Source organism: Emiliania huxleyi (genome assembly GCF_000372725.1).
Source record: "Emiliania huxleyi CCMP1516 unplaced genomic scaffold EMIHUscaffold_80, whole genome shotgun sequence".
Lineage (NCBI taxonomy): Eukaryota > Haptophyta > Isochrysidales > Noelaerhabdaceae > Emiliania > Emiliania huxleyi.
In genome coordinates this window covers 218,758-234,576 of record NW_005196020.1, presented here as the reverse complement: position 1 = coordinate 234,576, position 15,819 = coordinate 218,758, and the positions used below count along the sequence as shown (strand labels likewise).

Below are 15,819 nucleotides of genomic sequence, written 5' to 3'. Positions count from 1 at the left end.
GAATTTTACCCTACGCACAGATAATCAGATTAACTAAGAAGAACTTCCGCACGCCGAGCCCAGTGTCGTGCGAAAGACGCACCTTCCTTCCCGTGAAATCCCCGTGGTGGCGGCGTGCCGTCCTCCCATCCGCATCCCTCCTTTGGGTTGTATGTTTTCACGTTCCGTTTCGCGGCTTTTTTTTCGTGCGAAAAAGACACGAGAAACATGGCGCCGGGCAAACTTTACTGATACTATACACGACGCACCTCGCGACACGCACAAGGCCGACGGGCAACGAGAGAGCCGTACTATATGCATATTTACTCAGTCGCCTAACTCTTTACCGACACATGGTGTCGACGACGACGCGTGGGGTACTCTATCGCGCACCGCAGACGGAGACGCGCCTCGCGCGAGAGGCGAGTCGCGTGCACGAGTCACACAACACTGACGCGAAGAATCACGATGGGCACGGCACCAGTGCGCCACTGACAAATCCCCAAAGCACTCGCGCGGTCAGCGCAAGGGAAGAGGACACGGATCTCCAACGACGTAACACATGGAGAGGGAAGATGACAGACATGGACAGAAGTGTGCAGGTGTACAGGTGGCCCGCGTGTGTATCGCACGCGGGGTGGGCGGGCGCGACAGCGGCGGCTTCACGTGAGCAGCTCGGCGATGGAGGAGCTCATGTGCCGGCGCACGTGCTCGCCGCGCCCCTTTGCCTCCTCGCGCTGGTCGCGCAGCAGCTTGACGCCGCTCTGCATGATGACGTGCTCGACGTACGCCTCGCGCCACGAAGCGAGGCAGCTCCGCCGCCCCTGCGTCAGCTTGAGGTGCGCCCAGCAAAGATGCTCCCACAGCAGGGCGGAGCCGCTCAGCCGGCGGAAGCGATGTGAAGCCTCGAACAGCGACAACACAGAGCGAAGCGGCAAGTGCTTCATGATCTCAATCACAACGTCGTCGGGGCTGTTCAGGAGGCACCACGGGACCTCCTCGGCCTGCGTGCCATCCTCCTCCGTCGCCCGCGCGGGCAGAGAGGCGGGAGCTGCCCCTCTGTAGGTGGGGCGCGCGCCTCCCGCCTCCGTGCGCGGTTCGCTCGGCGCGTCCAGCGATGCGCTGCTCGGCGCGTCCAGCGGGCCGACGGGTAGGCCCTCGAGCGCGCGGGGAAAGTCCACCGGCCGCAGCCCCGCGTTGTTAGCGCTCCACGGGTCGAGCCCTCGCTTCACCAGTTCGGCGGCCAGGGCCCGCCGGTCGTATCGGAATGCGTGGTGGAGAAGGGTGTTTCCGTCGCTGTCGGTTGCCCAGAGCGCTGATGGGGTGGCGTCCAACAGACGCAGAAGAAGGGCTTCACCGCCGTCGCGTGCGGCAAGAGAGTGTGCGAGCATCGGCAGTAACAAGACGGAAGTCCGTGCGGCAGGCTCGGGCTTAGGTCGATATCCTCAGATCTTCACACGACTTAGGACGCTCCCCACCCATCCAACTCGCCGAGTGCCGAGGTGCTGCAGAACCGCGCGATCTCGGGCGATCTCGCGCTATCTCGGAGCTCCACGCCACGCCGCTCCACCCACTCGCCTACCGCCCGCGCGTACGCCACCGCCGCCTCCACCGCCGTGTCGAAGGAGCCGATGTAGACCCGCAACTTGCCCACATAGTGCACCGCCTGGAAGCGCTTGGTGACGCCGGAGACCTTGGTGACGCCCTTGTAGCCGGTGCTGCTGCTGCTCGAGAGGTGCAGCCGCAGCCCCTCCGCCTCCGCCGCCACCGCAGCCACCTGTCGCGAGGAGCCCGCACAGCGGTCGCCCCCGCGCGGCCTCGAGCTTCGCCCCGCCTCAGGCAGCTGCAGGTGCGACGAGAAGATGGCTCGCCAGCGGGCGAGAGCAGCGTGCTCGGGGCTTATGTACTTGCGACCGCTGATGCTGCAGCCGCGCACCTCGTAGAACGGCGTGCCGTCCACGTACTCGCCGCGGCCGACGCCCTTGTAGCCCGTCTTCGTGTAGAACGACAGGATCAAGGCCGCCCCCTCCGCCCCCGCGAGCCGCACCGCCTCGAGCCCCACGCCGGACGGCTGCGGCGGCCAGACCGCCGCCCTCGGCGGGACTACCATCACCGCCTGCGGCGGCTCTCCCAGCGGCGGCGCCGGCGCCGGGCGCGGCGCGAGCTCCGGGGCCGGGAGCGCCGACGGCCCGGCCCCGACGCCGTTGCCCGCCAGCCTCTTGGGCGGCGGCTGCTCCTCCTCCTCCGGCCCGCGGCTCCGCTTCCTTGCCGTCAACCATGTCCATGCCCCGACTACCGCAGAGCGCGCCTTGCCGAGTGGCCCCGGCGGGCCGCCCTCGCCCGCCGAGCATCCCCCAGCCCCGCCCCCCGGCGACGGAGGTACGGCCGAGGCAGCGCCCCCCGCCAAGCCGCCGCCGCCGCATGGCGCGCGCGCTGCAGCGGCCGGCCGCGCTCGTGCGGCCGGCGCCGGCTCGCCCGCGCCCGCGCCCGCGCCCGGCGGCGACCCCGCCTCGTCTCCCACCGCCGTCTCCGCCTCTCCCCCCGGTGCCGGAGGAGAGGCGCCCGAGGCGTCGGCGGGTGCCGGAGGAGAGGCGCCCGAGGCGTCGGCGGGGGCTGGCGAGCAGCCGCCGCCGCCGCCGCATGGCGCGCTCGCTGCGGCGGCCGGCGCTGGTGCGGCCGGCGCTGGCTCGCCCGCGCCCGCGCCCGGCGGCGACGCCGCCTCTTCTCCCGCCTGGCGAGTGGATGGATCGATGTTAGGTTTGTGAGTTAGGTGCACGCTCTTCGTGGGCGAGCGGTGCGCACCTGCACGGTCGCGGCGTGCAGCGGTGCCGGCAGTGGGTACGGTCGAAGAGCTGATCGCAGGCAAAATCGATTGCACTGTCCGCACGGCGACGCCATGACGGTCTCTGCGTCGCCCGGCTGGGGTCGGCGCGCCGCCCGCGAATGGCGGCCCGCTGCCTCGTTGCGGGGACTGAACGGATGGTTGGCTGCCCGCACACGGACGAAGGTGTCAAAGCAGCGCCCGCAGATGACGGTGTCCGCGGAAGGTTGGCACGACGGGCAAACGTACTCGGCTGGCTCCGGGCAAACCCAGCACTCCATGCCGACCGTTGCCAACTCCCCCCGGGGGGGGGGGGGGGGGGGCCCCCCCCGGGCCGGGCCGAAACGAAAAGAATAACGAAAAGAATTCTTACAAGAAAGCCTCTCTCACAGCACACTGGCACGAAAAGAAGGTTCGCCCCCAGGGCCTCCAGGGCTCGCACCTCAACCTCTCACAGACCAGCGCACAGCGCCATAGGAGGTATTTTCTTCTCAATAACAAGGCTGTGAACTTCGGTGGTTATCACTCCTGCAGGCATTGAGACAGAGAGTGTGTTGTTTTGTTGGCATTGAAGAGGGGATCAACAATCACAAGAAAGGAATCGAGGGTGGCTGCGCGTCACCCGGCGGCAGCGCCTCCTCGAGTCCACGCCACGCGGCGGTGCTCGCGTTCGAGAGGACCTGCGAGCCGGAGCCGCGTGAGTGCGTCTCTAGGAGGGGAACAGTGCGGTGGGAGGGCGGCCGGCCTCGACAATGCCGTCCACGCGGACGTCGATCTGCACCAGCCTCGGCGTCGGCGAACTGCTCTCTGCGCTCGTGAGGCGTACGTGCGGCGCCTCTGACGCCGCGGGGCCCGGCTGGCGAGGTGTGCAGTAGAAGGCCAGCGTCCACGTGTCAGTCTTGCGTGGGATCACGAGGCGCATCGGCCAAGGTGGGCTGCGGGGCCGCAGCACGATCCGAAAGACGGGCGCGAGAGCACCGCCGGCCTGGTCCCGCCGGGTGCTCAGGGGCCCTCGGGAGTTGCGGGAGTGTGATGAGCCGCACGCGTCGGGCTGCTCCGGTGGCAGGTAGGCCTGGAGCGGCACAAGTGCGCAGTGTGGCGCAGCGACGGCAGCCTTGATGAACAGGCCGGAGAGCGTCTCGAAGCGGCGTCCGCGCGAGCCTCCTCCCTCGCGCCCGAGCGCGAGCGAGAGGCTCTTGGCAGCCTCCTCGTTGCGCCCTATGGCAAGGAGGGCGACCGCCCGCAGGTGGAGCAGCTCGTGCGCGGCTGCTTGCACACGGCCGCTCGGCCCGTGGCCATTGTCCTCCCTGGTGGCGCCGTCGAGCTCATGCAGTACCTCTCCGAACCTCTCCAGCCGGAGGAGTGCGGCGCAACGCAGGCGGAGCATCTCCAGCCGGCCAGACTCTGGCGTGCCGGCCTCGGCGAGTGCTTGGCCAAAGGCAAAGACCGCCCCAGGTAGGTCCCGAGCGAGCATCGCGTCGACGCCCTGCCGCCTCCAGTCCGGCCGTGCCTTTGCGCTGGAGGGAGCCGTGAGAGCCGCGCGCGAGCGCGACGTGGTGGCAGGGCGTGGTCGGGGGTGCTCCGCGCGGTCCTCTTCTACACGCTGTTCGCAAACAGCGAGGCACGTCGGGATCTGCGACAGGTCGAAGGCAGAGGCGGGACCGCCCGGCTGCGATTGTGGCCGCACTGCCCTCGGCTGGGGAAGGAGCTCGAGGTGCTTCCGCCTCCTCTCGCCGCCGCCAACAGTTCCCACCGTGCCGTGCGAACGTGGCGTGGCCGTGGCGGGGCGTGGACCGGCATCATCGGTGGGCCCAGCTGCCTCTAGCAAGACTGGCTGCGAGATGGTGAAGAGGTCGCCATGCGCCAGAGGACGCGGCTGGCGGTGGCGCGTTGGCCGCGAGGCCTTTCCAGAGCCGCAAGGCCTGTTTGCGACGAAGCCGCTGCGCAGCGGTCGCTCACTCGGAGCAGCGGCCGGTGCGGCGTGACGCAGGCAGGTGGCCGATGAGGAGCAGCGCATGCCCGGGGGGGGCACGCGGAGTGGACGTCGTTACGTCGCGGAGCCGGCCGGTGTGTGCTTGTTTGGGGTTGTTCACAAGGCAGTCAGTCTCAGTCAGGCCTTTAACCTCCGAGCATGGAGGACGAGTCCACACGCACACACACGCTGCGCACGATTGGCTCGGGAGCACACTCTCATCACCGGCCGTATCACTGGGTCCTAGACGCACAGCTCACAGCTCGCACAGGACAGCTCACAGGTGGCGCTACATAGTGGGGTTCGCAGGAAAAAGACACAAGGCAAGAAGGTGGGGCACAGGGATGGGGACAGAACTCACGAACTGACAATCCACCCCGCACCGGGGGCGGTGGTGCGCGCGAGCGCCGAGAGACTGTGGAACCGAAGCCTGGCAGACGTCAGGCTCCGTCCCGCCGGCAAGAGCCTTTGGCCGCAGCCGCGATCCGCGCCGGCTCTCAGAAGAGATCCTGACCGCACCCTCGCAGTGGACCGTCGAGTTCTCTCGATGATTGTCCGGGTGCAGCTGCGGCACAATGCGAGATACGGAGACGCACAATGCGCACTGCGGTTTGCAGCACTCCTGCTGCAACGTGCGCGCGGTGGTGAGGAGAGTGCGAGCCCTTGAGCTGCTTGAGTCAGTCCATCGCCCGCGCATGTGTGCCGGCCTTGAGCTGGTTCCACCAGCAGCTGACCTCCTCCTCCTGCTCCACGCCGACGTCTCGCTGCTCACTGCTCCTCTGCCGCCGGCGCGTCCGCCTTTTCGAACCACGTGCAAAGGCCCCGCTCGTGCACGTTGACGCGGTGCAGCACGCACTCCTCCTCACGCAGCGCCGCGGCGATGGCGGCATCGGCGTTGGGCTCCTTCGTGATGAGCGCCATGAACCCGCCACCGCCCGCACCGCAGAGCGTCGCGCCGTGAATGAGCGGTCGCAGCTTGGCCAGCATGCGCGTCACGGCTGCGGGCTCTGCGTCGCACATCAGCTTCTTCTGCTCCCAATAGGCGGAGAGCGAGGCGCCCACGGCGGCAATGTCGCCGGCGAGGAGGGCCTCGCGCATCGTGTGCGCGTTGGCCACGAGCGCGTCGACGTTGGCCACGATGGCGGTGTTGGCCGAGTACCAGCGCCGTAGCACATCCTGCAGGAGGTTGCGCGCGAGGCGCGTCTTGCCTGTGTAGATGAGGGCGAGGTGGGCGTCGAGCCGCTGCAGCGCCTCGCGGGGCAGCTGCAGCGCCTCGGTGCGCACGGTGAGGGGCAGCGAGGGCGGCGAGAAGGAGATGTTGAGCGCCGGGTAGACGCCGCCAGCCTGGTCCTGCCAGCCACCGCCCGTGGTGAGCATCTGCTCGACGAGGAGCACCGCGTGCACGAGGTCCGCCTTGTCGTAGGCGACGCCGTGGACGGCGCCGACGCTGGCGATGATGGCGGCCGCCAGGATAGAGGAGGTGCCGAGGCCCGAGCCGGTGGGCAGTCGCGACCACGTCACAACCTCCAGGCCGCCGCCCGCGTCGATCAGCTGCTGCTCGAGCGGCGGCGCCTCGCCGCGCAGCCGCACAAAGCCCGAAAAGAGGAGGACCGTCTTGACGAGGGCGCCCGCCGCCAGCGGCGAGCAGTAGTCGTTGAGGTCGTCCAGCTGCGTGCACACGGTGGGCGGCGCCTGCGCGCCCTCGATCGAGATGACGATCTTGCTCTCGCGCAGGCGCCGCGCCCGGCAGCCGAGCGCGCACGCGCCGTCGATGGCGATCGCGGCCGTGACGACGGCGCCGCCGTGCTCGTAGCACAGCGGCGGCGTGTCGCTCCAGCCGCCCGCGAGGTCGATGCGTGAGGGCACCTCCGAGACAGCCCAATCCCCAAAGGACGGCGGCTGCGTCGCCTTCGTGGCGCAGACGCACGTGAGGACGCCGTTGGAGATGCAACGCGCGACCGCTCCCTCGTAGTGGCGCGCGGCGCGCATCATGGTCTCGGCGCGGCGCTGCTGCAGCCAGCGGTCGCGCTGCGCCGCCAGCAGCTCTACCGCCTCCTCCAGCCGCAGAGCCGACGGCTGCAGCGCCTCGAAGGCGGCGCGGAAGGAGGGGTTGGACGCGGGCCCAGAGCGCAGGCCGCCCGCGGGGCCGGCGTACATGGCGAGCGCGTCGGCGATGGTGGCTAGCGCCTTGGTGGCCACCGGGATGTTGTGGGCGCTGTCAGCGGCGACGTCGTCCAGCACCTTGAGCAGCTCGAGCAGCTGCGCCTCCGAGCCCATGAAGCGAGCAATGATCGGGTGCACAAACTCGCGACGTCCGCGCAGCATGGCGCGCTGCAGCAGCTTGACATCGATGGAGCGCGCCAGCGCGGCGCGGCGCCGCAGCAGCGCCGCCGTGTCGGAGCGCCACGCGGCGTCGGCGAGCGAGGCGCGCGGCGCGCGGCGCCAGCGCCGCATCAGCGCGGGGCTCGGCGCGACGAGCGGCCGCCGAAGCAGGAAGGCGTGCCAGCGCTCGTCGTCGCCATCGGTGCCGTCGGCGCCGTCGCCGATGGGGAAGAGGCGCGCGTTCCACAGGCAGCGCTCGTCGGCCGGCGGCTCCGAGGGCCACAACATCGCGTCGTTCACGCCGACGCGCTCGACGAAGGCGCTCCATTCCTCGCCGAGGAAGGTGGCGCCGCCGCCGCCACACGGCGCCTTGAGAGCGTCGTGCAGCCCAAAGACGAGCGTCACGCGGCGCGCGGCGTCGGCGGCGCCATCCTCCGCCAGGGCGACGCCCTCCGGCACGCCAAAGGTGGCTGATGCGGAGGAGTAGCGGCGCAAGGGCGTCGCGTGCCCGGGCGCGGGAGAGGCGGCGGCGGCGACGGCGGCGCTCCGCTCGAGCTCATCCAGCACCTCCACCGAAAAGGTCGTGTCGAGCAGCGCCGTGTGGGGCGGCAGCTCGCAGCCGCCCCGCAGCGTGGAGACGCCGCTGACAAAGCAACCTTCGCCCACGCCCACGCCTGCGCGCAGCTCGCAGTGCTCGACGTGCGCGGCGGCGCCGACGCGGCAGCCGGCGCCCAACGCCGAGTTGATCACGACGGCGGGCGGCGACGCGGCCGCAGCGTCGGGCGCGGCGGCGTCGGCGGCGTCGGTGGCGTCGGCGGCGTCGGTGGCGTCGGCGGCGTCGGCGGCGTCGGCGCGCAGCACGTGGCACTCGAGGCACCCGGCGGCGGTGCTGCCGCCACCCTCCGCTTGCAGCACCGCGGCGCCGAGCTCTCGCGCGTCGCGCGACCACTCGCTCGGCGTCGTCGCGTAGCAGTAGCGGCTGCCGCGCGGCGCGCGCGCGATGCGCAACGGCGCGAGCGGGCGCAGCACGCGCCACAGCACGCGCCGCGCAGCCGCGGAGCGCGCGTCATCGGCGCTGCCGCCGCCGACGTAGTCGTCCTCGCTCGCCGCGTCGCAGAGAGGCGTCAGAAGGTCGCTCCACAGCTCGAGGCGCAGCGGAGCAGCGCCCGAGTCGATGCCGAGGTAACCCGTTGCGTCGAGGGGCGCGCTGCCGTGCAGCTCCAGCAGCTTCTCGGCGAGGGGCGCGCGCAGGAACGTGAGCCCGGTGTAGAGCAGCGGCTCCTCGTCGCCGCACGCGTCTCCGAGCGTCGCCTCGTCGGCGCGGTAGAGGATGCGGCGCAGCGGCGGCGGCGGCGGTGGCGCGCCGTCGTCGGCGGCGTCGGCGGCGTGGGCGGCGGCGGGCAGGCAGACGCCGTGGTGCGTCGCCTGCTGCAGCGTGGAGGGCACGGCGACGAGGCAGCTGTGGCGGAGGTCGAGCCACGCGTCGGCAGCGACGTCTTGCGGAAGCAACAGCATGCTGTCGGTGGAGGCGATGCACAGGCCGGACGGCATGCCCTCGAAGAGGCGAGAGAGCGTCACGAGCGTCGCGTCGATCAGCGAGGCGTAGGGGTCGAAGGAGCCGCGCACGGGCAGCGAGCAGAAGGCCTTGGGCAGGCACGGGTGCGCCGAGCAGCGCCCGCGCGAGGCGCTGCCCACGTGCAGCACGAGGGTGCGCTGCTGCGCGGTGGACGCCTCCGAGTTGATGGTGGAGAAGCCGGCGCGCGCCGAGAGCGCCTCCGCCACGTGGAGGATGGCGTTGAGCGTGGCGGAGCCCGAGCCAAAGGGCTCGTCGGTGGGGTCGGGCACTGCGAGCACCAGCGTAGCGGGGGGCACCAGCTTGGCGCGCAGCAGCTCCTCCTTGATTGCGAGGGCCTGTTCCGCCGATGGGGCCGTCACGGCGATGCACGTCCAGCCCATCGAAGGCCGGCGGGCCGTGCTGCGGTGAACACTTCACTTCCCCTTGCGAGCATATCCGTTTTGCTGTTCACGTAAACGCACAACCCCGGGCCCGAAATTGCACAGAGTCACGCAACACGGGGTCCCAGGGAAGGCGAGCAAAAACCTTATCGCGCGCGCTAGACGCCGACTCGGAGGCCGCACCGGTCAGGCGCGCAGCCGGAGAGAGAGGGAGGCGCTCAATTGCCTGTTCACACAAAAACACAACCACGCTGTTCACAGATAGGGTGATAAGAAAACAAGAACCTCGCATACGTTCACAGATAGGTTGATAAGAAACACAAAAACACAACCACGGCCCCTGTTCACATAAACCCTGTTTATAAAATGAACTCGGGGGCACGGGACGCGGCACAAACGGGGCACAAACGCCAAGGCTACAAAGACGGGGAGGCACGTAGTGACGCAGGGGAGTCTAGACCCTGTTACCCCGGTTCACACAAAAACACAACCACGGACCCAAGACGCACACACAAAAACACAACCACAAGACGCACAAGCTGTTCACAGCTAGGGACGGCCTCTGCGGCAAAGTCAATCCACCCCATCACCTCCCACCTCCCTCCCACCGTCCCACCACACCAAACCTTCGGCTCCCGCTCAGAGGCTCGCCGCGCCCGTGCGGCGCGCCGATGCGGCGCCGAGGCCGGCGCCTTGCACCCGGCCCGCGGCCGGCACCGCCTCGCCCCCACAACTGACCGCCCTGCGGCCCCTGCGCAGGCGTGCCACAGCGTCGCTCAAAAGCGACGGCCGGGTGTGGGCTGCTCCCTTGCCCCGTCACCCGCCGCGCCCTCACCCGGCCGCCTCACAGCGCGCACGGAGCGCTCGGCTGCTACAAGCTCCTCGATGAACGCGATCGCCTCCTCGAGCATCGGTACGCCGGACGCGGCCCACTCGTTCGGAGGCGGCACCAATGGGGACACGTCCTCGAGCCGCCGCAGCAGATAGAGGACGTCGAGCACGCGCCCAGTCGAAGCGGCCGGCGCGATGAGTCGTGGGTGCGCCCATCTGTGCACGGCGGCTGATGGCAAGCGCCGCCTTTGACCACGCAGAGCCGCCGCCTTTTGCAACGAAGCCCGCCAATGCAGTCGCTCGTCGTCAAGCTCTCGCGGCGCGTGCGCGAGCCAGCACAAAATATGAGGGCGTGGGCAGGGGCCAGCCGCGCCACGCGCGGCCACGTGCACCTCCCAAGCCATCCGCCGCCCCCGCAGCACGACGGCGAGGCGAGCCTCGCAAACGACGCCGAGGGGGCAAAGGTGGCTCTCGCCGGGTGTGCCTCAGCGGCCGCGGGCGAGCAGGGCATGTGCGCGCCACGCGCCGCCGCTCCAGCCGGATCGTACGAGCCTCCCTCCCGCGGCTCGTTGCAGGAGAGCGGGTCGATCCGATGATGCTCGGTGAAGATGCTCGGTCTGCTCTCGCCAAAAGCTTGTCCGTCTCGACGTACGGCTCCGGGCGTCGGGCCGTGGCGGCGACGGCAGGCGTGCTCCAGCGCCGCCTCGTGCGCACGCACGCGCAGCGGCGGCGCCTCTGCACCACCCGAGTCGCCGCCCGGCCGAGCGAGGAGCAGAGAGACGACGAGTGACATGCTGATTCGGCAATTTTTTGGTTTTCTTTTTTTTTCGCTCCTTGGAGGCAAAGGCTGAGTAATAAAAAACGAGATCGCGCGGCGCGGCCCGGGGCGGGGTGGATGGGTTGGGAGCGAGGGGGCGAAAGTGTTCAGTGCGGTAGATGGCAAGCTCGAGGCGCGTGAGCCGGACCTGTGAGCCGGACCACCCCCTCTTGTTCCCTGCGTTGTTGAGCCAGGACTCAACTACTCGGGCTTTCATCCCAAGCTGTCACTCCCCTTTCTCCCTGCCGAGGTGGGGCGCGCGCGGGGGCGGCGGGTGTGCGGCGGGTGTGCGGGATGTCTGTGGGCCCGAGAGCGATATGCCATGTCCGCCTTGCGTTTGTTTCATAACATCGAAGGCTAGCTCATAAAAAAGCCGGCTGCAGCCGAAGCGGCGCGCATAGGGCATCTCTCAAGATGGGCTCTGGGGCCGTCGATCCGCTCAACTTCGTTACGGTGGACGAGCTGATGTTCGAGATCCAGAAGCACACCGACAGCCAGATGCTGCCGGCGCTGCTGGCTCAAATTCGCACCAAGGAGATTGACCTACGCGAGTTTTGCAAGCGCGTGCGCATGGTGCTGGGGGCGGACGTGCTCATCAACACGGTGCGCGGGCTGCAGCAGTCGCAGCAGTCGCAGCGGCGGAACACGTCCCGCTCCGCCCCCCCCTGCCCCGCCGAGAGCAACGGAAGCTGCAGCACCGCCGGGAGCGCCAACGTCCCGGGCGAGAACGGCGCGCCGAGCGGCGGGGCCAAGGTGGAGACCGGGGCGGCGGGGGTGGCGTGCGCCGCGGGAGGGGGCGCGGCGAGCCCGGTCGTCGGCGTGCCGAGCTGCTGCGCCGGAGCGACGCCGGCCGCGATCGAGGCCATGCGACGGACCCAGGGGCAACAGGTGGTTTTGCCGGGCGGTGCCGTCGCGTGTTCGCCGATGCCGCTGCCGCCTGGCGACGCGTCGAACGGGTTCGGCGTGCCGCCGGGCGCGATGCAGTTGGGGATCCCCGGCACGTGCGAGCCGCCGGGGCAGACGCCGGCATCCGCGCAGGCGCAGGCGCAGGCGACGGCAGTGTGGGGGATGGCGCCTGCGCCACAGGCGGTTCGCAGCGTGCAGGCGCTCAGCAGCGCGCGAGCAGGGTCCCCGGCGGAGGTCATCAACGCGCTGGCGCGGCAGGCATCCGCGGACGGCCTCCTCGCCGGCACTGTCCTCTCGGCGGCGGCCGGCGGCAACGGCAGCCCCGGATGCTCGTTCGACATGCCGCCCTTGCAGGGCAACCACGGTGGCAGCCGCCTGGCGGGCGCGTCCCTCGCACAGCAGATGGGGGCGGCGGCGTCGGTGCCGGTTAGGCCGACAGGCGGGGCGCCCGAGCTCGCGGTGCAGGCCTCGGCCGAGCCGCCGGTGGTGCAGGCTTCGATGTCCTCCGGCTCGATGTCCAACGTGGATTTGGCGGCGCAGGAGGAGGCGTCAGCGGGGTGCGCCTCGCCCTCCTCCTCCTCCTCCTCCTCCCCCTCCTCCCCCTCCTCCTCCTCCTCCTCCCGCCCCCTTTGGCCTGGTTTTGTTTGCCCCCCCCGTTTAGCCTGGAGGCCCCCCCCCCCCCCCCCCCCTCCCCCTCTCGCACCTCTCCCTCCACCGCCCTCCCGCGGGGGCGCAGTCCCGCAGCCGACTCTTCCGCAGCCCTTCTCTCCTGCATCCCCTCCCCTCCCGCTCGCTTCGCCTCCGCAAGCAGCGCCCGCACCGCGCAGCATGGAAGGTGGGCGTGACCCGCGCCCCCCTCCGCAACACCCCACAGGCGCGACTCGCCTGGAAAGTCTGCGTTGCGAGAGCTGAAGGAGATGTCGACCTCGGGGGGGCCCGCGCCGGCGGACGGGCGATCGCCGAACGTGCCGGCGAACTTCAAGGTGCTCATCCACGCGCTCCTCTGCCCCAAGGTTGCACCGCAGGTTTGCCAGATGGATGGCTGCCAATCGATGAAGCGACTGCTCCAGAACTTAGAGGAGCACACGCGCACGTGCCCCGGCGCGCAGCAGCTGGACGGCTCGGACAACCCATGCGCCACGTGCTCCAAGTGGAAGCAGATGGCGCGCCTGCCCCCCCCCCCCCCCCCACACACACACTCCCCCCTTCCCCTCCCCTCCCGCCCGCCCGGATCTCACCCTCCTCTCCCCCACACCGCAGGGCCAGCTCCGCGAGCACTACCGCAAGAAGCTGATTGCGCACACGCGGCAGATCAACGGCGGCAGCCGGCCGCAGCAGCCACCCGCGGCCGCCGTGCCGCTCGCGCAGGCGCCGTCGCCGCTCACGCTGCCCAGCGGGGGGCAGGCCTTGCCGCCGCCGCCTCTCGGTCCGAGCCAGGGGGTGATGCAGGCGTCGGGCGTGCCGGCAGCCAGCATGCCGCCGGGAGGCATGGCAGGGCAGCAGCTCCCAAACGTGAGCGGCGTGAGGCCGTCCGTGCTGCGGCAGGCGAGCCCCCTCGGGCCGGCGGCGAGCGCCAGCTCGGTCCGGGAGCTGCAGGCGCAGCAGAGCACCGCGCAGCACTTGCAGGTGCTGCGGGCGAAGCTGGAGGAGCGGAGCCGCAGCGGTGCCCTGACCCCACTACAGATGCAGCAGGCACAGACGGAACTGGCGAAGCGCGAGAGGATACTGCAGCGGCAGCAGCAGCACCTCCAGCAGCAGCTCCAGCAGCAGCAGCAGCAGCAGCACCCGCAGCACCAGCAGCACCCGCAGCACCAGCTCCAGCAGCTCCAGCAGCAGCAACAGCTGACGCAGCAGCAGCAGCACAACCTGACCCAGCATCAGCAGCATCAGCTCCAGCGCTTGCGGGAAATCCACCAGCAGCGAGCCCGCCAGCAGCTCCAGGTGCAGCAGGTGCAGCAGGGCGAGCTCGCCCCCTCCGCGGCCGCGCTGAGCCAGGTGCAGGCGCAGGCGCAGGCCTCGCGCTTGCAGCAGGCTGGCATGCCACACGGCGTTTGGCCGCCGGCCGCGACGCACCAGCGCAGCGGCCCAATCTCGCCCATCGCACTCCCGGGCGGACAAATCGGCAGCGGCAGCGGGGCGCCCAGCCCGAGCCTCGGCTCCGGCCCCGGCGGGCAGTACGGGGTGCCCGCCCCGAGCCATTCGGGCGGTTCCATGCCCAGTTTGCCGGTTTGCGCTTCGGCGCGGCCGATAGACGGCATGGCGCTGCCGGCGACGATCTCCTTTGGGCAAGCGGAGCCCATCTCGAGCGAGGCGCTCAACTCGCCGATGATCGCAAAGATGCCGCGCGCCACGGGCATGCCCGTCGACGAGATGGGCGGCATGGGCGGCGGCCCGAGCTTCACCCGCCAGCCGTCCACCGGCAACGCCCACTCGTTTGAGGCGCCGCAGCCGGTCAAGGTGCGGCAGATGAGCAGCGGCGGCCGCTCGTGCCTTGGCGCGGCGGCGAGCCAGGGCGCGCCCAAGCCCGCGGCGGGCGGGCGCGGCGGCGGAGCGCGGCCCGCTGGCGGCTCCGGCAAGCAGCCGCGGCAGCGCGGCGGCAAAGACCCGCGTTCGATGGCGGCGCGCGGCGCGAGAGGGACCGAGGGGATGCAGGAGGGCTTCCCCAACCCGCTCGGCCCCGCGGCGGCGTCGGGGGGCGCGCCGAGCTTCCCCTGGTCGGGCGGTGCCGGCGCGGCGGCCGGAGGCGACCAGAGCTTGCAGATTCCGAGCATGGAGTTTGACGGGTTCACCCCGGGCATGTCGCCGACCGTCGGGATGGGGCCCATGGGGATGGGCAGCGGCGGCGAGGAGATGAGCATGGGCCCGATCGGCGGGCTCGGCGGCATCGGCGGCGGTATCAGCGGTGGAATGCCGTCGGGCGGCATGTCGGAGGAGTACAATGACCTCTCGTGGCTCGAGTCGGAGCTCGACCAGAGGGACAACCGGCTCGGCGACACCAACCGGCTCGGCGCGCCCGGCGGCTCGCTCGGCGGAGGAGGCATGCGCGCCGCTCCCGCTTTTGCGCTCGCGCCGAGGGGCGGGATGGCCTCGCTGCCAGGCGGGACGGTGCAGGGCATGGCCGGCGCTTCGCTCGCGCCCGGAGCGCAGGGCATGAAGCGCAAGCAGGCCGCCGCGGGCGGCCCGCCGCCGCGCCGCCGCGCCAAGGCCACCGCCGCGCCACAAGGCGAGGGCGAGATGGGCTCGCTGCAGCCGGTGCCGCCGGGCGGTGGAAGCGGTGCGGCCAATCCGACGGCTGAGATCGACGGCGAGCTGCTGGGCGACGATTTGGGCGCCGGCGAGGACACCTCGTTGCTCGGCGCGCTCAACGACCAGCCCGACGAGCCGGGGGAGGGCCCCGTCGTGGGCGACGGCGGAGAGGGCAGCAGCGTAGGGATGGTGGTCGACGCGGCCGGCGCGGCCGGCGGCCCCGGTGTGGAGCCGGCGGTGGACTCGCCGATGCCGCTCGCCGCCGAGGCGTCCGACGGTGTCGCGCCCGGGATGCACTTGGCGATCGGCGGCGGCAGTAGTGGCGTCGACCCGCCCGACCGGTCAAACTCCTCCCCCCCAGTCACTGCCGTCGTGATTGGGGGGATTGAGGACGGCAGGTGCGATGTGGAGCTCCTCGATCCGGAGACGCATCGCCCGACCGGCGAGCGCTCGCGAGTGGCCGTGAGCGATTGCGCGATCGCTTGCTCTGCGTGCAAGCGCGAGACGCTACTGTTCGAGCCGCCGCTGCTGCGCTGCTCCGGCTGCGACCGAAAGGTGCGCAGCGGGTCGTCGTACTATGCGGAGCCGCGGGCTGGTGTGCGCATCTGCACCGCGTGCTTCGACGCACTGCGGACAGCGGACGAGCGGCCCGCGATGCTGCCCGATGAGGTCGAGTTGCGGTGCGGCAGCCTGGAGAGGCGGGTGTGGGAGGCGAAGGAGGAGGTGGAGCAGGACCACTACGTGCAGTGCGACCGCTGCCAGCGCTGGTATCACTACATCTGCGCCGCGTTCCCCGACCCGGCCCAGCTGCCACCCGAGTGGGGGCTCGACTCGCAGACGCTCTGCTGCAGCGCGTGCGTCGCTAGCGCCGACCCCGCGCGTGCAGCGCAGCTGCTGCGCCAGCCGGGCTCGAGCTTGCTTCGCGCGCTCCAGCGCCGCTCCGCGTCGGACCTGCCGTCGTGCGCCACC

The 15,819-nt window shown here is 70.7% G+C and overlaps 3 protein-coding genes across 3 annotated transcripts; all 3 read right to left on the bottom strand.

Annotated features, from left to right (window-relative positions):
• Window positions 1–282: 282 nt before the first annotated feature.
• Window positions 283–1,382, bottom strand: EMIHUDRAFT_453359 (hypothetical protein). The gene has a single exon (XM_005759300.1). It carries the CDS (start codon window positions 1,368–1,370, stop codon window positions 642–644), a length of 729 nt encoding a protein of 242 aa, XP_005759357.1. The 5' UTR covers window positions 1,371–1,382; the 3' UTR covers window positions 283–641.
• A 4,135-nt stretch (window positions 1,383–5,517) lies between these two features.
• On the bottom strand, window positions 5,518–9,098 carry EMIHUDRAFT_453358 (hypothetical protein). Its single transcript, XM_005759299.1, has 5 exons — window positions 8,505–9,098; window positions 8,184–8,405; window positions 7,956–8,042; window positions 7,395–7,787; window positions 5,518–7,037 (listed from the first exon to the last, which is right to left on the bottom strand). Exons 1-5 carry the CDS (start codon window positions 9,048–9,050, stop codon window positions 5,541–5,543), a joined length of 2,745 nt encoding a protein of 914 aa, XP_005759356.1. The 5' UTR covers window positions 9,051–9,098; the 3' UTR covers window positions 5,518–5,540.
• A 728-nt stretch (window positions 9,099–9,826) lies between these two features.
• Window positions 9,827–10,674, bottom strand: EMIHUDRAFT_218635 (hypothetical protein; the record flags this gene model as incomplete). The annotated part of the gene is made up of 2 exons (XM_005759298.1): window positions 9,827–10,097; window positions 10,274–10,674. 2 exons carry the CDS (start codon window positions 10,672–10,674, stop codon window positions 9,827–9,829), a joined length of 672 nt encoding a protein of 223 aa, XP_005759355.1.
• Window positions 10,675–15,819: the final 5,145 nt, after the last annotated feature.